This window comes from Amphiprion ocellaris, chromosome 1 (assembly GCF_022539595.1).
Source record: "Amphiprion ocellaris isolate individual 3 ecotype Okinawa chromosome 1, ASM2253959v1, whole genome shotgun sequence".
Taxonomy (NCBI): Eukaryota; Metazoa; Chordata; class Actinopteri; family Pomacentridae; genus Amphiprion; species Amphiprion ocellaris.
Genome location: NC_072766.1, coordinates 33430622 through 33451599, shown reverse-complemented (window position 1 = coordinate 33451599; position 20978 = coordinate 33430622). Strand labels below are relative to the sequence as shown.

The 20978-nt window shown below is 38.1% G+C and overlaps 2 protein-coding genes across 2 annotated transcripts; both read left to right on the top strand.

Annotated features, from left to right (window-relative positions):
• Window positions 1-412: 412 nt before the first annotated feature.
• Window positions 413-9265, top strand: snrpa1 (small nuclear ribonucleoprotein polypeptide A'). Its single transcript, XM_023296135.3, has 9 exons — window positions 413-591; window positions 2783-2930; window positions 4187-4265; window positions 4809-4855; window positions 4957-5059; window positions 5408-5487; window positions 5980-6055; window positions 6684-6777; window positions 9010-9265. The coding sequence occupies exons 1-9, from the start codon at window positions 510-512 to the stop codon at window positions 9162-9164; spliced, it is 864 nt and encodes a 287-aa protein (XP_023151903.1). The 5' UTR covers window positions 413-509; the 3' UTR covers window positions 9165-9265.
• Window positions 9266-12058: 2793 nt separating this feature from the next.
• On the top strand, window positions 12059-18314 carry selenos (selenoprotein S). The gene is made up of 6 exons (XM_023296137.3): window positions 12059-12313; window positions 13357-13488; window positions 14722-14828; window positions 14920-15009; window positions 16640-16709; window positions 17665-18314. Exons 1-6 carry the CDS (start codon window positions 12211-12213, stop codon window positions 17742-17744), a joined length of 582 nt encoding a protein of 193 aa, XP_023151905.1. The 5' UTR covers window positions 12059-12210; the 3' UTR covers window positions 17745-18314.
• Window positions 18315-20978: the final 2664 nt, after the last annotated feature.

Here is a 20978-nt window from a genome sequence, read left to right as displayed (position 1 = left end):
TAATTCCTCAACTTGCGTTTGGACAAATTGTGTAATTATCAGGTAAAATAATAATGTAATTGTCTGTAGTGGCCTTTGTTGTGTCGAGATCTCAAACAGCACGATCTGAAAGGTTGAAAAGAGGCAATACACATGGACAACTCTGGAGGCAGATATTTATATTTATTTCATACAATACCATTAAATAAAAATAAAAGTTAAATACGCAAACACACACAGGTAAATTAGCTCTGTGACTCCGTGACCTGCATAAATATAAATGTTTATAACGTTATAAAACATACAGCCCTCTCCGTGCAGCCTCCGGCTCTGCAGACACTGATCCTGGTGCAGGCAGGAGACAGCCCACACGTTCTACCAGTAGGTGGCAGTGCTGCGTGAAGTCGCTGTTTGCCAACCGCCAGAGACCCTTCAACAAGAAGAAGAAGACAAAGCGGCAGAAGAGCCGTGATTAGCCTTGCGCACACTGGGACGATTTGCTGCCAAAGTGAGGAGTTACTGTCTTCGACATGGTGAAATTATCTGCAGAGCTGATTGAGCAGGCTGCTCAGTACACCAACCCCGTGAGAGACAGAGAGCTGGATTTACGAGGTCGGTCCAAACTTCCTGATTACTCCTGCCGGTGTCAGAAAGCGGTCCTCGTGCTTTACGCGGGCCTCACGCTGAACCGAGTCATGTTCGTACTTTCCGACAAAAACAGCTTAATAAGTTGCTCGGCATATCGCTGCTGGACTAATACTGTAGGCTAACATTAGTGCAATGTTTGATATGCCTTCTATAGGGGAGGAGGTTTGAATGAACCCAGCAGAAACTCAGGCTTTTTATTTCCACAGCCAGATATCCAAAGTTAGCATCGTTAGCCAACACACAGAGGAGGAGAAAGCTATTTCTCCAATTGTTTTACTAATAGTTTCTAAATGCTTCTTAACAGGGGAAAGACCTTTATCACAGCATTTCAAAGCAAAATAGTTTCCTTAAGAAACCAGAATTAATGTTATTTGTGTAGTTAATTATGCTGTACTTGATATGTGTGTTTACGTACCTACCATGTTGATTACCACCTGCACTGTATTATTTGTTATTTACACTATATTGCAGATATTTATGCTATATAGCAGGGGTGTCAAACTAATTTCAGTTCACGGGCCACATACAGACCCGTAAAATCACAGTATAATAGCCTTTGATTAAACATAACTCCAACTTTCCCCCTTTGTTTTAGTGCAAAAAGTACATTTTGAAAATGTTCACATTTAATTATCTTTTTGCAAAACATTATGAACAAACTGAAATTTCTTAAGAAAAATGAATTCGATTTTGACAATGTTATGCCTCATTTTATCATTTACACATTACAACTTGCAGGCCACAGAGTATCTGCAAAGGCACAAAACGTTTAGTCACAGGTATCTGGAACTTAACAATATAGTATTTCACTTTATGATCAAAACAACTTGTCAAGATCTAGAAGTGATTTTAAGTTTACATTCATTTCCACATCTGTGTAGTAGTACTGACCACTTGAACTGACCCACCATACCAACTAAATGGGAACTATTAAGGAAGGTGGTTAAGGTATCCCCCCATGCCTTGTAAACGTATGAAATTTATACATAAAAGTTGTTGCAGTGCAGTGGAGACATTTAAAATAGCAGTGACTTTTATTGAAAGATTACAGTTAATGTCATCTCTGTAATTTTACACTTTGCAAAGTCATTCTGCGGGCAGGATTGGACCCTCTAGTGGGCTGGTTTTGACCCACGGGCCGCATGTTTGGCACCCCTGTTCTATACAATGTGTAGCTTCCACTTGCGCTGCACTATGTAGAATTTTATTCTAGATCATTTATAATTGTCATTGACACCATACTATGTATAATACATATAATAACTGATCATTCAGGACTCATGTATGTTATACTGTGCATAATATCAGATTACTGCAGTCGCATTCATTTCACCCATTTGTTACCCAGTAGCGAGTGTGATTGTGTCTGATATATGTTTGTGTTTTTACTTAAGTCTTTTAAAATGTACCAAATATTTGATCTTAGTTTTTTGTAGTATTAATACTTTAATTTCTGTACTGTGAATGGATGAGAGAAACAATATTTCTTTTAACTGTGTACTGCGTACATTGCTGAATGACAATATAGCTGAAGCTGAAGAAACATACTAACCAAAAACAATCAGGGTCAATAATGTAAGTTGTTATACTGTGTGCATATCGGAAGATATCTCTCAGTTCACAACTTCAGTGCATTACTACTAAACTAAAGCACATCTGCTGTGGCTCAATGAAAAGGTCAGTTCATAAGGGGCCTAATCATCATCATGCCTGGTAGTTTTTAGTTTGGGTGACATAATTCCGTTACTTTGTGCAAATGGAGCCAATTGATGTCAGTGCTATTTAAAAACTGTTAACACTTAGGAAATACTTGTAAAAGAACTTTCATTGGGGCCTAATAATTTTGTCCTTAGTTGTATATTAGTTGTATATTTGCCAACACAGATCAGGCTATGAGGAAACTGAGGAATGCTGTGTGCACTACAACCTGGGTTTGTACCAATGAGCTGGTATTCTACAAATGCAAAAGGCACTTTAACAAAGTAAAACTAGACAGTTGGCTACATAAAAATAGATCGGTAGTAATCAGTATTTTTATATGATCAATCATGCCAGTTTTCTTTTATGCTAACAAAACACTCTTGCTGTTAAAAGGTTGATGGTCTTTCCAGCACTACTCCAACATTTCTATATATTTTTTATTTTTATTTTCCAGGTTATAAAATCCCTGTACTTGAAAATCTTGGAGCTACTCTGGATCAGTTTGACACAGTTGATTTCTCTGATAATGAAATCAGAAAACTGGATGGCTTCCCTTTGCTCAAAAGACTGAAAACATTGCTAATGAACAACAACAGGATTTGGTGAGTTTCAGCTGCAACACTTTCCAATTGTCTTGAAAGGAAAAAAGTACAGTATATTGATGTTGCATGTTCAGATTTACCAAGGAGTTTATTTCAAGCACGTTAACTGATCTTAACATACATTAGTCAATAAATTGACTGTGGCTTGGAGAATATGTGAACATTTCTTCTCCTTGCCTTTCCATAATTACAGCTTCAAATACCCGTTTGGTCTGTCCTCCAATGTAAACTCCATTTATTCATATTTTCAGTTCAATCTTAGAATAATTTACTGTTTTAGGATGTTGTCCACTGAGCTCGTCTTGGGCACTTAAATACAAGTTTTTAAATGAAAGCTCTGAGAGACACAGAATATGAGTTGTGTGCCTGTGATATTAGTGAAGGACAAAGAAGGACAAAGCTTGTTAATAATGTCTTTAATAGGCTTGAACATGTGTTGACTCTGGGGGTAAAAGTCTAATGTCATTTTTCATTCGACATAGTTATTGGAATATAGCTCATGCTGGTTTCAATGCTTTTTACTAATGACTCCAGACGTGATTGGGAAAGTGAAATAAAAATTGACAGTGTCTGATGTTAACTTGCTTCCTTGCATAACCTTAGATGAAGTCTGATTTATTTGAACCTGATTTTATTACAGTTTAAAGGCCAGTTCATGCTTTCTGTGTTGCTGTAAGGGATCGTGAGACATACATTTAATCATTCACCCAGGTTGACGGGGTCTGCGTGGACCCAGAACGTCCATGTGCAGCCCAGACTTTTTGCCTGCAGACTGCTTGTGTCAGAAAAACAGCTGGAGGCTGTGCAAAGAGATTCTCAGTCATCTACACTTCTATAATTTATTTCTAGGGGTTGTAATTGAAGTAGACGCTGCTGGTCGTTGGAGGTGCTTTGATTTGTGCATGCTGTCCATCGACAGAGCTCGTTCTAAAACACAAGTGGAAGTTTTCTCCAGAAGGCCTGTGGTGTGTCCTGAGGAATATTCACTGACGTGATGCTGCAGCCTAATCTGTAACCAGCAGCTGCAACATTTTAAAAGTGTAAAGCGACAGCCTTAAGTAGGTGACAGGAGACCTGTTATTGAGGGTCAATATGTAGCTGTCTTGCAGGAGACTGGTGCAGACCTATTGTAGGATGACATGTAGCGTATCGGCTTTCTGAGTTGACTCTGGCCAACATAATACAGCACATGGAAACCATGAATTGACATTGAATTGGTCACAGTATGTTGCTAACCCCATGACATGTTGCTCCAGTCGCATAGGTGAGAATCTGGAGCAGTCTCTGCCAAGTCTGACAGAACTGGTTCTCACAAACAACAACATTCAGGAGCTGGTGAGTACATCTTAGCAACAGCACCATCGGAATATAACATTTTTTTCATATTTGTGATCAAAATGTTGAATGCCACATACACAGACATACACAGACATACCAGAACAATAAGAATGCTACCTTGTGAGAGGCATTCAGATTCTGAGTTTCCAATGACGGCTGTAACTCAGAATTTTCTATAATGGAATCTTTGAAACTCGTGTGTCTTTGTGACAAAGAATTTCTCTTGTTTACTGTCCATTTAGAGTGTTATGGTTTAGTTTTTATTCATATTTCATAATGGGTTCCTGTCTTACAGTTTTACTTGGAATGTATTAGCACCATTTCCGCAATGCTTCAGGCTTTTTAGATGTTCATTTGCAAACTTCTGTGTTCTGGTATTTCATTGTATTTAGTTGCGCTTGGAAATTTCACTGTTATTTTTGCCAGTGGGTGTTAATGTGACTTTAAGGTGGTAAGGTACTATTGAACACCTTACAGACATCACCTGTCTGACTTCCCAAAAGTGTGTTTTTCTGAAACCATTCTTCTTTTCCTGTGCAGGGTGACTTGGACCCACTGGCCACAGTGAAGACTCTGACCCTCCTTAGGTATAAATCAACAATACTCAGAGATGAACTGAATATGCAGCTGTCTTGTGGATCACTTAATTATGATCAAACTTTTGTTGTAATAATTGTTCATATTTCAGTTTGTTAAGGAATCCAGTGACAAATAAGAAACATTACAGGCTGTACGTCATCAACAAAATCCCACAAATCCGTGTGCTTGACTTCCAGAAGGTGAAGCTCAAGGTACGTTGTGACAAAGTATAGATTCCAATCATATTGTAAGTATTGTATGATAGTATCTTGAGTGACCTTGTACAGAAGTCTTAACGCTTGGCATGAGATGAGTCACGTGATATAAATTGAAGATTGAAGCTGAAACGGCATATTGCAAAAGACAGTAGTGATTAACCTTTACATTGCAGCGGTTGTTGACAAAACTAAAACTCTTCTATCCTGCAGATAATGTCCTGTTAAAAATCCAAAGGATTTCTGGTGACTTGTACATTTTCAGCCTGGCCTTGTTCCCCTTGGATGAAAACTCTCACTGTATTTAACACGAGTTTTCACTATAACTGTGTGATATTGTCATAGGAACGCCAGGAGGCAGAGAAAATGTTCAAGGGCAAACGAGGTGCTCAACTTGCAAAGGATATTGCCAGGCGAACGAAAACGTAAGATGAAAGTCCAAGTTAGACAGCAGCCTCTCAGAATCACTGGATCCTGGCTCATGAAGTGGCTTACACTGCAGAGAATAGACACGGTTACCAGCCATACACTGTGCATCTGTGTACAGTAGCATGGTCATGTTTCTGTTACTGTGAATAGTTAGGAAAGTAGAAGAACTTATCTCCAGAAGGCATAAAGATGAAACTCTCAAACATTTTAAGCAATATTATCTCTCAATGCAAGGAAACCATGTAAATGTGGGCTTTGCGCAAAAGACTCACTTCATTGGTATGATACATTAATGCCTAAATTGGTCTTAACAGTTTAATCCTGAAGCCAGAAGAATTCACCGTGGTGTTCCTGAGGACTGCTGTCTTTGGACAATCTCTCAGTATATTTGACTAAGGAACAGATACTACACATGAGACTGACTACACTGATGGGTCAGAGAAGCCCATGCTTGTATATGTTGTCTAAATGAGGTGTGTCCCTTTCAGTTTCACTCCTGGAGTGGCAGCGCAGCCTGAGAAGCAGAGGACGGGTCCCTCTCAAGCAGATGTGGATGCCATCAAGGTTCTGTTGTTGTCGTGGTTTTCACAGTTGATAGTGAAAAGTGATGATCAGATGCAAAAAACAAACAAAAAAATGTCCTTGGCTAAAATTGAACCATGCTCAGTGCAGTTTTATCTGCCACTCTGTTGAATCTTTGTGTACTTTAAATAATGGTGCCTGAAGCAGAGAGTCTAACAATTGTGGCTGTACACAGATTGGTAGATCTATTAATAACAAGAAGCAAGCGTGTGGCCACACTGGCAGAATAGTAGCTAGTGCGTTTGCATTATGAGCAGGCCAGATGACTATACATTTTGCTTTGGAATTACAGTTTCACGTTTGTTTGATCTTTCTGTATTAATCACTGAACTGAAGGTGTGGTTTCAAAGAGCATATTTTAAAAGACAAAAGTGCTACAGTCATGCAATGACAGGTAAGCTAATGACAACTAGCTTAATCTTGTCTTCGTTATCACATAATGGTCATATAATGATAATATAACCACAGTGAAGTCAAATGCAACATTGATGAATTACCTTAATCAGCAATGTCATCTCATGTAATAGACTTGCGTAATGTTCAGGGCTTGCTGAAAACAGAATTTGTCAGACTGTATTAGCTTAGGTTGACATGAATGTTTGTATTTCAGAATGCCATTGCTAATGCCTCATCATTGGCAGAGGTGGAGCGATTGAAAGGGATGCTGCAGGCTGGTCAGATCCCGGGCCGAGATCTCAGACAAGGTCAGTGCTAGACAAATATTTTTTCCAGAACTCAAATGCAGAACCTGGTAGATTTTTCTGTGCTGATATACGATTGTATTTGCTTTGTCCACAAAGTCTTAAACACGAAGGAGCCACTCTGTTGCTGTCAGTTCATATGTACAGTGTTTAACAAATGTATTAGACCACTACCCAAGGTAAGGTGTTTGCTGCCCTAAATTAATAGTATTGCTGATTACTAGGGCTGGCTCCAGATATTCTGCCCCAATTAATGACGAATATTGGGTTTTTAACGTTCGGAGGAGGGGATGGGGGCGTGGGGAGTATCAGAAGGAAGATCACTGCTATCTTCAGGCAGAGATTAATGCTTCTCAATCAGAATCTGAGAAAGTCTCGAGAATGACCATAAGTGGATGACTGAAGGAACAAGGCTTAAAGGGAAGAACAGCTGCTAGGAAGGCATTATTGATGCCTGCAAACATCCAAATGCATCTAAAGTTTGCCAGGGAGCACAAACACTGGAATAGATGACTGGAAGAAGGTACTCTGGACGGACGAGTCCAAGTTTGAACTTGCATCCACAGTGAAACACGGTGGAGATTCCATTATGGTATGGGGTTCCATTTGTGGAAACGGCATGGGGCAAATTAGTTAAAAGGGATAGTATCATGAACAAGAAGGTCTACCACAACGTCTTTATGCATGGGTCATTCCAGAACCGGAGGACATTTGGGCTTCAAAATTTTGGAAAAATAGACCTTTTAGTTTTCTGCTGCATATTCATCAATAATAGATGATTGATTTGCTGAGCTTACACTTGAATGGTACCATTTTTATTCCATGTTTTGTTGTTTGCTAACCCTACTCTAATCACAGTAACAGGGTTGCTAATCCATGCTAATGTTAGCTTTTCCTCAGGAGTAGAAGCTAGATACTTAGCTAATGTTACTGCTGACCAAGAGGCCAAGCTTACTTATGTAAAACAGTAAAGAAAAAGGCAAAAAGAATTAGTTTTATCCTGATAATATGCATAACAGGGTTGCATGAGGTAGAGTGATAATGTTTTGGAAATATGAAAAATAGAAGAGAGGACATAGCTTTGCTCTACCCATTCTTTAGGAAAACTGTTTGATGTAAATTCCAGCGTATCGTGTGATTAACTGTTTTATTCTTCTTCTGCCAGCTCAAAAGGTTATGCTAACAGGGTTGTGTGCATGTTGTGGGACACACGTTCCATGTATAATAATCATTATTTAAAATATTATGTTGATTAAAAAAATGTTCCAACAATTATAAGAGACATCAGTGGAAAAAATAATACCAAAGAAGCATATTTAAATTTAATTTTAAATGTTTTATTTGCGATTCCATTTGATCATCAGAGGGCTGGGACAAAAGAAAAATGGCATTTTAGGGGGGAATCCAGACTTATTTGGTATTTTAAAAATATTTTCAGGACAAGTATATTTACACGACTGCATGCTTTAGTATTTTGTACATGGATTATTTGAAATTTGATGGGTGGGATGTAAAATGTCCCCCAGTTCTGGAATGACCCGCATCATGGAATCCTTTCTGGATTGAACCTGATTGATCGTGGGTTCATATACGAAGAAGATAATGAACCTAACCATACTTCAAAGTTGTGCAGAGACTACTGCACCAAGAAACAGGAATCTGGAGTACTGGAACTGATGCAATGGCCAAGTCAAAGTCCAGACTTGAATCCAATTGAACAGATCTGGGATTTATTGATTCAGAAAATAGATGGCAAAAAAGTTTCATCCAAAGCAAGTCTCTGGGAACAGCAAGAAACTATATGAAACTCAGTAACAAAAGAGACTGTGGAAAAGTACATAAAAACAATGGCAGCAAGAATGCAAGCTGTTATCAGGGCCAAAGGAGGTCATACAAAATATTAAGATTTTTGGTTAATATATGTGAATAAGGACTATTTAGTTCTTCAAGTTTGTTAATTACCAAATAAATAACAATACAATTTTTAGTCTGAAACTAAATTTTGATAGATTTCTCAAACATTTGTGTTTTTTCATTTTTACAACAGGTGGTCTAATAAATTTGCTAATGACTGTATGTTAAAAATTGCAGTTCCAATTCATTTAGGAAAATTTCATGGCCTTTTCTGAAAATATGAATATAAATGCAAGAAATTACGCTGTTTTCTGCTGCAACCTTATCATCTTTTGAGATGTGTACGGATGGATAGTTGGATATAATCATTTGTAATACCAGGTATGGCTGCGATGGTGGAGGAAGAAGAGGAAGAAGGTGAAACTGCACCGATGGAAACACATGTTGGAGGCAGTTCTGGAGAAGAGATGAATGAGGGGGATCAAGTGGAGGATGATGAAGAGATGGATGAAGAGTCCCATGTTAATGGTTCCTGAACATGTGGAGAAGATTTTGTTGTTCTTTGTTTTTTTACTTGTAAATTTCTTATGTTAAACCAAGGTTGTCTTACCTACATTAAACTGATTTCTTAAACTGCTGAGTGTGATCCTGATATTAGTCCATAAAGTACCACTTGCATGTCATGCAAGTGGTACTTTAAAACATAAGCGCAATTATTTTTAAAAAGGGTGAGGTAGTAATTTCTTTGAATTTTAACAAAGTCATCATCTGATCATTTTGGCAACACTGATGGTAATGAAAAAAATCCTGAAATGTTCAAGCATGTTTTCCCCTGAAGAATTGATGAAGGTCACAACCGATAAATCAATCTAACATGGTGTGTAAAGATACTGAATTGTAATTCAGTTACTTAGGTAACAGGGCTGTTTCAAGCTATCCAGCCAGGTTAGCTTGGATATCTGCAGCCTCCAATGAAAATCATTTCAAATGCTAAATCTGGGGTTGCTTTGACATATTTACTTTTAACCATATTTATATTATGATTGAAAAAAATATATATATATCCGGTTAAGTCCATAAATGTTTGAACACTGACACAATTTTCAGCATTTCTGCTCAATACACCACAGTGGATTTGAAATGAAACAATCAAGATGTGCTTTAAGTGCAGACTTTCAGCTTTAATTTGAGGGTATGCTTAGTATAGCTACTCACATAATTATTAGAAAATTTGAATAAAAGGCCTTTTAATAAGCTGTATTTGTACAGCATTGATCAAAAATATTTACAAAGTTTTTCACAGGCAAAAAAAAAAACTGATAAACTAACAAGATTACTTATTTATATAGCACTGTAATAGAATACATGTTTAGTATGATTACTTTCATGACACAACGGTGGTACGGTGCTGCAGTGGTTAGCACTGTCACCGAACAGCTAGATGGTCCCAGCTTTGAATCTCAGCCTGGGATCGTTCTGCATGGAGTTTCAATGTTCTCCCTGAGCCTGTGCGGTTCTCACCGGGTTCTCCGGTTTCCTTCCACAGTCCAAAAATATGCTGAGGTTAACTGGTGATTCTAAATTGTCTGTAGGTGTGAATGTGATTGTGATTGATTGTCTCTTTATGTAGCCCTGTGATAGACTGGTGACCTCTCCAGGATGTCCCGTGCCTTCATCATAAGTCAGCTGGGAGAGACTCCAGTCCCCCCACGACCCTACAGAGGATGAAGTGGTGTATAGATAATGGATGGATGGACTGTCATGATACAGAAGTAGTAACAGTCCTTTAGTAAGATTTCTGATTTAGCTTGGAATTCTATTTCTGAACTTCCTGGCCTATTTTAGGTTGTCCTTGTGTTTCTCATTCACTCAGAACTCCCAATTTCTCTTTTCTTTTGGCATTATTCCAGACCCAGCTGAGCTGCTGCATAAGCTAGTTGGGTAATAGCACAATCACAAAGCTGAGAACTCTAAACCTATAAATGATATTTGTTCAGTAGTTCAGTAGCAGTGTTGTGTAATTTTAACTGTATTTTACTAGTTTGTACCATAAATTGGATACCCTAAATACACCTCCTCCATCCCTCTCTGCAATTACAGACCCCAGTATTATACTTAAATTGTATTCAACTCCATGCACCCTCCAAAAAACAAATCAACAAAATCATGTTTAGATGCATTCTTTCTTCAATTTTACAGGTACAGAGAGCTGAATTTACAATAAATAGGCTCTTTGGTTAACATTATGTATCATTTATTTTACCCAGCATCAGATCAACATTCAAAATTCCTTAAATCTACTAATTCAGTGAGGGATAATTCACTGACAAGCTTTAAAACACGTATTGATTGGATTCTGATGTGCAAATAATACATCATATTCTTTATCTTTGATCTCCATGGTAACTGATGCTGTGGGGCTGAACTACGAAGCCAGTTTGACATAGCCGGGCTTTCTTACTGTCACTTGGCTCAGCAAAAACTAAAGCCCCAGTCAGAGATAACACGTATAAAGATGGTTATCAACTTTTTTAATCAACTCAGGCTTTCTGTTTCAGACTCTGTCCATCCACACAAACAGATCTGACTCTTCTGCACACAATGAACCGATGGTGTTCTGGTGCTTCAATGAACAGGTTTTCCTAATGGAAAACAATGAGGAATATAAAAATTATGACAGTAAAACACTGCTACTGGAAATTAGACATTGTTGCCTCTTGTAATTGTGGGGGAAAAAAATTAATCAACATAATATTTTCAATAATGGTTATTATGCATGGAACGTGTGTCCCACAACATGCACTCAACCCTGTAACCAAAACCGTTTTAGCTGGTAGAAGATGAAGAAAACAGTGAATTACATGAAACGCTGGAATTGACATCATCAGTTTCCCAACAGAATGGGTAGAGAAAAGCCACGTCCTCTCTTCTATTTTTTATATTGTCATAACATTGTCAGCCTTGATTGAAAGTATATTCTACCTCATGCAACCCGGTAAATGCATATTATCAGGCAAAGACAAATTCTTTCTACTTTTTTCTTTATATTTTTCCATCAGTAAGTTTGTCCTCTTGGTCAGCAGTAACAGCTAGCTAAATATCTACTCCTGAGAAGAAGTTATTATCATGGATTAGCGACCCTGTTGCTGTAATTAGAGTAGGGTTAGCAAACAACAAATATAGCATGGAATAAAAATTGTACTATTGATGTGTAAGCTGAGGCATTGGTGGTTTATTACCTATTATTGATGAATAAGGAGCAGAAAATTGTAAAAGACAAGGTTTATTTATCAATCATTTTGAAGCCTAAATGGCCTCCTGTCCTGGCATGACCCAGTCCAGCCCGACACGTTAAGTATGGGGCGTGGCTTCCCTGTACCAATATGGCGGCCGTGTTGACGCATCGCCTACACGTCATGCTTAGTTCTGATCGCAGTGCAGCTGACCAGGCCGAGCAAACATGGCGGACACGAGGAGGCGTCTACTTCACAACAAGTAACTGACAGAGCGATACCGTCGGCTACCCAGCTCGGTACTCAGTAGTTCTTCGTACCTTAACTCGGTAACGATCATTTAAGTAAAATGGATGATGTTGAGATCGAGGACGTTAATGACGACGGCTCGCCTTATCATGTGGAGAAGGTGCCTCTTACAAACCAGGATGTCACTTCCCTAGCTCTCACTGGTAACTTCACACGAAACAATTACTCACTGTCAGATTGACGTTATTTTTATTTTAAATAAAGGAACGTCTTCAAAGACGTAGAACCAGGGCCCAGTTTTAGTTCGCGAGACTTCTGAACTACAGTTGAGACTTGAACGTATTTCCGGTGTAGCATGTCTTGCTATTTGAAAGCAGATAATGGTTAAGATGTTAAAATGCATTTTAACTCACCTTTAACGAACCAAAACTAATTACTATACATTCTAAAATTAATACTAAGTAAATATAGAAACATATTATTTGTATTAGTTGTAGTTGGTCGTAGTATTAAATGTCAGCTTTCATTCTTGGTTCTGAAGTCTTCAACACGTCATTTAACAACATATACCAGTAACTTTACACTAAATTTAGCCTTCCTGTTATATTTGTTTCTCAGGAACAGAAATAATGTTCCCGTATTGTGTTTAAAATCCAGAAATGGTAGAAACCAAAAACTACCAGTAAACATTGTTTATATCTCATTGTTAATTCTGTTTCTATACATTTCAGTCAATATTTAGTGCAGTGGTGTTCTTAACCTCTCACAGATCATGATTCACTGATGATAATTCACTTGTTTTTCATTAAAAAAATGCATTTTAAAACAAATTTCAAATGTGCATTGGGAAGACTTACATAAATATTGCAATAGTTTTACATGACATTAGTTTTCAAAATATATATTTTACATTTTGAGGTTTTTTTTTTCTTTTTGTGGAGTCATGATAAATTAACAGGAGACACCTCCACTGTTGAGGGTCAGATTGACCTGCTGACTTAAAATCAAGACGAAGGATTTTGTATTGAAAGTAAATTTTATTTAAGCACTGTTTATACTTTAAATACACTTATTAAGAAAAGCAGAAGTTTCCAATTGAAAAAAATACTTTTAACATTTTTTTTTTCTTTTTAAACTTTAAAATGGATAAATTTGACCCAAAAGACAACAGGAGGGTTAAGTTATATGTTCTTACTTGTGTTTGCCCCCTTCTCTCTCTCTCTCTGATACACACTCACACACACAGTAGGGGAGTTCCTGAGCCAGTATGGCTGGTACCTGCTGGCTGTGACTGTGATGACCTACCTGCTCATCCAGCGTCTGAGCAAGAGGAGATCCACCCAGAATGGCAGCAGCTCCCTTCCACAAACGCCACAAGGTGACCACCTTTATGTACCTGCTACCAATCTACCACAGCAGCAGTTAGATCAGGAAAATCGTATTGTACAGGTCCATTTCGAGGGTAGTGTTGGGGTGAACAATCAGAATCAGCTTTATTGGCCTAGAAGGTGAACATATAGAAGGAATTTGGTGGCAGTACTGACACAAAATAAAACACATGCGTTTAAAGAAGGGCAACACGCTACAGAGAGAAATATGTAACTTCTATGTGCAACTATAGATGTATGTAAAAGAGTATTGCATGCAGTGAACCAAAGTTGCTCAGTGGTCAAAAGTCCTCTTCTCAGAGTACATTTTTCATTTCATTTGGAAATCAAGATCCTAGAGTCTGGAGGGAGAGTGGAGAGGAACAGAATCCAATCTGTTTGTAATCTAGTGTGAATCTACTATGATTTGGGATGATTTGGAGTGTCATGTCATTTGCTGGTGTTGGTCCACTATGTTTTACCAAGTTGTCTACCTCCAGATTTTAGAGCACTTAATGCTTCCAACCCCTGACAAAGGGATGGAAGGGGATTTTCTTTTTCCAGCAGGATGGCAATCAGAATAAGTTGCTCCTGTCTGATGAAAATGTTCATCACACACAGATAACCTGTAAGAACAAACTGTTTTGTGTGTGGCTGTTTTGGTTTTTAGTGCTCTGTAGCACCTCCCAGAGGGGAGGAGTTGGAACATATGTTAGAAACATGATGGCAGGTAGAAATGAGGGGCTCATTCAAAGCGAACAAAAACGTATCATTTCATAGTTACGTGTGATTATACACTGGTAAATATTTTATTCCATATTTGATAATAGGAATGTCTAAATTTACTCACTGGTCTTTTAAGACGATAATACATCCAGTCCAGCAGAACTTCAAACTACACCAATGTAAAAAGATTTATCTGTTTATTTATGTTATTAAATATTCTCATGACAGTACCAGATTACATCAGTCATATTTAGATATTTCTGTTGAAAGCCTCCGATATTTGGCTGAGATAGTTAATATGTGAAGATTTGCACAATTAGCATGAACAGTCCAAATCCCAAAGATGTTCTATATACAAGTGCATAAAATACAGGAAGGCTGAAAATCATCGTATTGGAGAAGTTCAAGCTACAGAATCTTTTTTTCATCATTGATTAATAAATGACTTAAACTGTTAATGATAGATGTGTTGTAAACCATCATGCATTGCACTTTTTTTTTCTTTTTTTTAAATAAAGATGCGGCATTTGTGGCAAGAAGACAAGAGGCCATGGAAGCTGCTCGGAGAAAAATGCAAGAGGAGCTTGATGCCAAAGCAGCCATCTTTAGAGACAAACAGAAACAGGTGCAGTAGCGAAATGGAAATGTTTGAAAGAAAGATGATGAACTGTTCATGGTATCAGACCTGAATAGAATGTTTGATGTGTTGTTGACAGCAAGAAGAAGAGAAGAGGAGGCAGAAGATAGAGGTATGGGAGAGTATGCAGCAGGGAAAGAGTTACAAAGGAGCTGCAAAACTTTCTCAGGTGAGTTAAAGTTAAGTCATACATCATCTGTAACTTTGTCTCTGTGATGGATGCTTTTTAAAATCATATTAGCTTTTCAAATAGTCTTCCAACAGGTCAGGATGTATTTTTTTCTAAGAAACTATCTTTTTCCAAAGATTTTCTTTGAGCACTTGGCAACAGTGGAGAAGAGGTGGCTGTCTCCATCCAGTATTTTAGCTCTGTGGGCATTCCTGTTGATTGGTTTAGCAAGTTATTTAGCCTTAGCTGTCTTAACATAGCTTTGATATTGCTTTGAACAATCTTTCCCATTTCTTCATTCTACAAGCTTGTATAACGGCATGAGTGGAGTCATTTACCTGTAGAATACCAACAATGTTGGCCTTATGTCATTAAAGTTTTCGAGGAGCTGCACAGTTCAGAGGATTAAAAAGATGTTTTCATTTTGGACATTTGTAGTTTTAATTTGAAATTAAATAATATGTTATAATACTTAAGATTTAGGTCTTGCTTAAATTTGCAACACCTGTCTTTAATACATCTCATACCATTAGAATATGGGGGGAAAAGTTTTACTTCCTTCATTAGACATTGCTCATTGCATCTCCCCACACTGCCAGAACCACTCAGAAATAGTTTACTGACCGTGGCATTACAGTGCTACATTGGCCAGCCACTCTCATCAGATCTGAACGTCATCGAAAATCTGGGTCATGTTGTCAAGAGGAGAATTTTGGGGGAGTTTCATCAGCTGTAAGCGGCTATCAAAGTTAAAATAAAGGCTTAAAATATTTCATTTTATGCATACTGAGTCTAGAATACACACAATGTTTAACAAATGTATTAGACCACTACCCAGTATAAGGTGTTTGCCACTGGTGCTTATTACCAAATGATTTTTTTATGTTTCTGTAGCTCTTTAATTAAAATGATATCTTTAATGCTAAAATATAGTTATTATTGTCATCCATGAATCTTCAACTTCACTGTTTTACACAAAAGCAGAAAAAAATAGCAAAGCACTAAAGAAAATGAATCTGGAGTACTGGAACTCATGGACTGGCCAAGTCCAGACTTGAATCCTATTCAGCAGATCTGGGATTTATTGAATTCAAAAATAGATGGCACAAATTTTAATCTGAAGCAAATCTCTGAGAACAGCTCTGGAAACTATTTTGAACTCAGTAACAAAAGAGACTATGTATATTTTTTACTTTGAGCAATGTCTGATGAAAAAATATTAAACTTTTTCCGCCATTATTCTAATTGTATGAAATCTTGCAAGTGTAGTTCAGTACTACTGAAGCCTCACCCTAGAGCTATCATCCTCTCAGAACAGACAAGAATTTGGTGTAACTGTTCAGAACAAGACTGACGAGGGGATAATGTTTGGTCCGAACATGTTTAAGATCGGTTTAGTTTCTTCTGACGCTTGAGATTTTTTTAAAAGTATGTTTTAGTATAGCTGATCACACAAATGTCACTAACATAAATCTCTGTTTTTGCTTGACAAATGAAAAACAAAATTCCTTCAGAATGCAAAGTAGAGTTGATCAAATAACCAGAGCTAAGTTCTGACACATACATTGGTTTGGTTATGGTTTGAATGTTGCATCATGATGTAATATGTAATTATTTCCCATCACTGCAGACCTCTGAAGAGGCCAACTCATCATCACTGCTGAAACCAAAGACGGACAAGAAGCCACTTCGCAGTGCTGGTACGTATGCCCTTCACCAGCCAGACTGTACTGAGGCTTTAGCACATTTCACCCAGGAGTTCCCATATCTGTTGCACATGCATCTGACGCTGTTTTTGGAAGGTTGCTCAACATGTGGCACATTTGCTGAAGAGGCTACCTAGTACTAAGTGACTAAAATGGAAGGAAGCATTTGTTGTTTAGATGAATTGCAGCTAAGAATTTTACAACAGGCTTGATATAATCAATGCCACTGAGTCATTGTTGTGAGGGTGTTATTTACTTACTAATGTACAGTATTAAGTATTGTAGATTAAGTAGGCAGAAGTAAAATGTCACTTTTTAGTTGAGTTTCTATAGATCTCACTCTGATCTGAAGATAAGTAGACTAAATGCATTTTTAGTGTCTACCATGTGTTCATCAATAGCATACAAGGTCAATCATTCTGACCTCAGAGTTTCAGCTGTTACTGACTAAATTTGGTTACGGTTATGGTCATGGCTTTGAGGGGTACAGTACTTTACATGAATGTAGGGTAGCCTGTATGTTGTTAATGCCTACTGTACATTTTTATTACGGCTGACCACAGACAAAATCAGTGTTGGGTGCTCTGTTGACCTCTGATACACCTACCAGCGATGCCTCAGTGAGACCTGGCATTACGTTAGCAGTCACTGATAATCAGCACAAATCACTCTGCTCCTTAATTTAACACAACCTGTTTGTTCTCCCTGATCATGACGAGTATGTCATGTGATCTCACAGAGCCCAAAGTTTCCATTGTAGATCTATCTGCTCCAGGCCTACTACTGCCTCATTGTAGCTGTGGTTTGTCCACCAGATCTCTCCTGTTTTATTTTTCTCTAAGTACACATCCCTTCTGTGTAGTTCCATGTAGAATTGGTTGACAGAAGGGAAATGGTGTGTTTGAGACTTGTACCAGTTTCCTGCATTCTTTTCTTCTGTTTGTTTCAGACTACAATCCTCTGACTGGACAGGGAGGAGGCTCCTGCTCCTGGAGACCCGGCAGGAGAGGGCCGTCGTCCGGTGGATGAGGCTAAAGAAGGTCAGAGAAATAGGTCTGTGGGCCTTTTGACCTCTGACAGCAGAACCGCACACTGCCTGATGAAACCAAGCTGACAATGTCACAAAGCCACCCACCCTTTTCTTGGTCTATACGTATGTTGATCAGTTAGCATCGTTAATAACTGATACCTCTACTGTTTTTTCTATTCTATTTTTTCTCTGTTGCTATGTTCTATTTAACCTCTGTTTTTAAGGTCACCTTAAGCCATGCTGTTAATCTCTGACTCCTTCTGAATGGTAAAGGCATTGTACAATTGAAAGCTTGTCATGAAGTCATTCCTGTAAATGGTTAATAACCAGGAGGTTTGGCTGATGAATTTCACAGTCAGTGTTTATTTCTATATATACATATATTTTTCAAATAGTTTAGTCATCGATGTGTGCCCCTGTATCTTCAGAGTTTATATTGCTGTAGCAGGCGGACAGTGCTTAATTATAAGAATTAGTACATGGATGATGTAGTTATGCATAATTTGATATATTGTAATTTAAGGTCTGTTGTTGTTGCTTGATTTATGCAATAAAGATCATTACCAGGAGTTTTAAATTGTCCAGCTGGGAAACTACAAGCACCTGAAATCAGTGTAAAAGTACAACATGCAGCTCTTAAAAACACTTCCTAAAATTCACTGTAACTTTATTAGTGTACAAAGCATCAGATCAAGATCCGTGAGAACATCAAAACAGGATCAGTCAGCCATAAAACGCCCCAAAACTGAAAGTACTAGATTAATTGTGTGGCGTATCATTAGTGATAGTTTCATGATTCGCTGTATGGTTGGTAAACACAGATGGACCAGCACTCAAAAGATATCTTCCTATTGGTCCTAGTCCTCAAGTATTAAATATCTGCAGAAATAATGGCTCACAGGAAATAACCTGAGCCAAGCAACAACAACCACGACTGTGTATGTACACACAATATCCATAGTATTTGGTATGCCACAATATTTAGTATGTCCCAATACATAATATGTCAAATTTAGTATGCCAAAAATACCTGGATGTTCTACAGTATGCTTTTTTAACTCTTCTGACACACAGTCCTCACCAGTTATGTGACAAGTTGTGGTGTCGCAAAAGAGTAGAAACATGCTTGAGCCACCAAGACTACACAACAGATGACAGTCTATCTACAGACTGTGATGGTCAAAGTTTATGGCATGTTATTATGACATAGCATACTTAAAGTAAAAAGTAGAAGCATGCAGCCTGGGATTGCAGCCTGAATTCAATGGATCTTGCTTGTAATCTAACTAGCTATGATGTCAAATCAGGCTTCAAGCATCAGTTGTTCCACCTGCTTTCCCAGTACTGGCCCCAAACAGAAGAGACGCATTCACCAGAAAGCTGTGGACCAGGAAACAGAGTGAGTGCAGTGCAATAATGGTATATAGGGTAAATACAGAGGTAGTTAGAGAAGGGCTCAGTGCATCCAGAGAGGTTCCCCAGCAGCCTATAGCAGCATAACTAAGGACAAAACTAAAGGATGTCGAAGAGGAAGTCAGTTGTGCAAATGAAAACACCAGCTCACCCCATCAGGGTCACCCAGTCAGCCCTAACTATAAGCTTTGTCAAAAAGGAAAGTTTTAAGCCTGGTCTTAAAAATAGAGAGGGTGTCCACCTTCCGAACCCAAACTGGGAGCTGGTTCCACAGGAGAGGTGCCTGATAACTGAAGGCTCTGCCTCCCATTCTACTTTTAGAGATTCTGTATAGATAATATTCATGAAGGTTAACGCTGAAAGCATTTATAGTTTTAGTAATACACAGCTCAATGTGTTGGCAGATAAAACATTCCATCAGCTGAGAATCTGCATCTCTCATATCACAGGAAACAATATGATTAAATGAAGACATTTCTTCCAGCTGTTTTAAATCCAAAAACATAACCTGCTCCAGACCAGCTTAGCTCCACAGCATCAGTTACCACGGTGATCTAGCAGGTTAAGAGGGCCACCTTGGTGACATTGAAAACTCTGACATTAAGATCAACATACCTGCTAACCCATTAATCTGACTTTGTAGTGCAACCCTTAGCTGCTTGTCAACATGTTCACCGTTTGTGTACTGAGGATAACATACACACACGAATTAATACTAGCAGAAATATTAAATCAATAGTCCCTCAGAGGAGTGTGTAACAATAAGAACTATTGTTTAGTTGTAGTTACCACATGGACAGGAAAAAGAGCGACACACGTTTGACAGGTGTACACAAAGTGAGTCACGCATGAATGGCCATGCAGTGAATGGTGTACTGCAACGAGTTGAATAAATGAGTTACCCTGTTGGGTCTCAAAGAATATGTTCTGTGTCTGTGCTTGCTAAAGAGAACAGAACTGAGCAGAATGAGTTTGACTAACTTTAAACAGTTCCACTGCTGATGTTACGTTGTTTGGGGAGTCTGTCTGTCCTGTGATGACTTGATATGAGGAGCTTTTAAAGTTAACATATCGTGATGAGGTCACAGGTTACTTTTAATTCAGTTGAGGTCACCTATTGTGAAACGGCGTTATTTTGCAGGAAGTTGAAAACACAAATCAGTTAAGTTACTTTGAATCAGGGAAGTCACAGGAAACACTAAGTCACAAAACCAGATGGTTTTTTGCAGTGATGTTTTTAAAAGCAAGTATTTGCAAACACATTTTTTCTGCAAGTGTGTTCAAATATAATACACATGAAGGCAAAAGATCTTAACTTGCATTGTGTCTGGGAGTTTGAGCAGACACTATATCGAAACTGTATGAAATCTGCTTTCTTCAGGGTATAAGAACAACAATACTGTATGTTTTGAAACTAAGTATTTTAAAACAATATTTTTTTTCAGAATATGTTTAAATACGGTAAATATCCAGACAAAATCGGTTTTAAATCACTTTGTGTCCAGGAATTCACAGCACACACTTTATCTCAAAACTAGTCTTTTCACACTGAGAACCACTGTTTAAGGGCACATAAAACAGCAAAACTATCATTCTTGAACCTAAATATTGGTATATATATAATATATAAATGAAGTGATGCCAGTGCAGGTCATGGACATCAGTTGCATGATGCTGCAGCAGCTAGGAATGAGCATAGAGTGAATCAAGCTAAATAGTATAACAAACTTGAGTGGAGTGAAAGCACAGATGAGAGAGAATAACATTAAGATGAGTGGAGAAAATCTTTCTGTGCAGCAGCGTGGACACGAGTACAGTGA

Bases quoted from the DNA above. Each gene is read 5' to 3' on its own strand.
- snrpa1 (XM_023296135.3), top strand. From the start codon at position 510: ATGGTGAAATTATCTGCAGAGCTGATTGAGCAGGCTGCTCAGTACACC. The intron at 2,931-4,186 runs GTGAGTTTCAGC...ATGTTGCTCCAG, and splicing joins ATGAACAACAACAGGATTTG to TCGCATAGGTGAGAATCTGG. The intron at 4,266-4,808 runs GTGAGTACATCT...TTTCCTGTGCAG, and splicing joins ACAACAACATTCAGGAGCTG to GGTGACTTGGACCCACTGGC.
- selenos (XM_023296137.3), top strand. From the start codon at position 12,211: ATGGATGATGTTGAGATCGAGGACGTTAATGACGACGGCTCGCCTTAT. The intron at 13,489-14,721 runs GTGACCACCTTT...TTTTAAATAAAG, and splicing joins CCTTCCACAAACGCCACAAG to ATGCGGCATTTGTGGCAAGA. The intron at 14,829-14,919 runs GTGCAGTAGCGA...TGTTGTTGACAG, and splicing joins TTAGAGACAAACAGAAACAG to CAAGAAGAAGAGAAGAGGAG.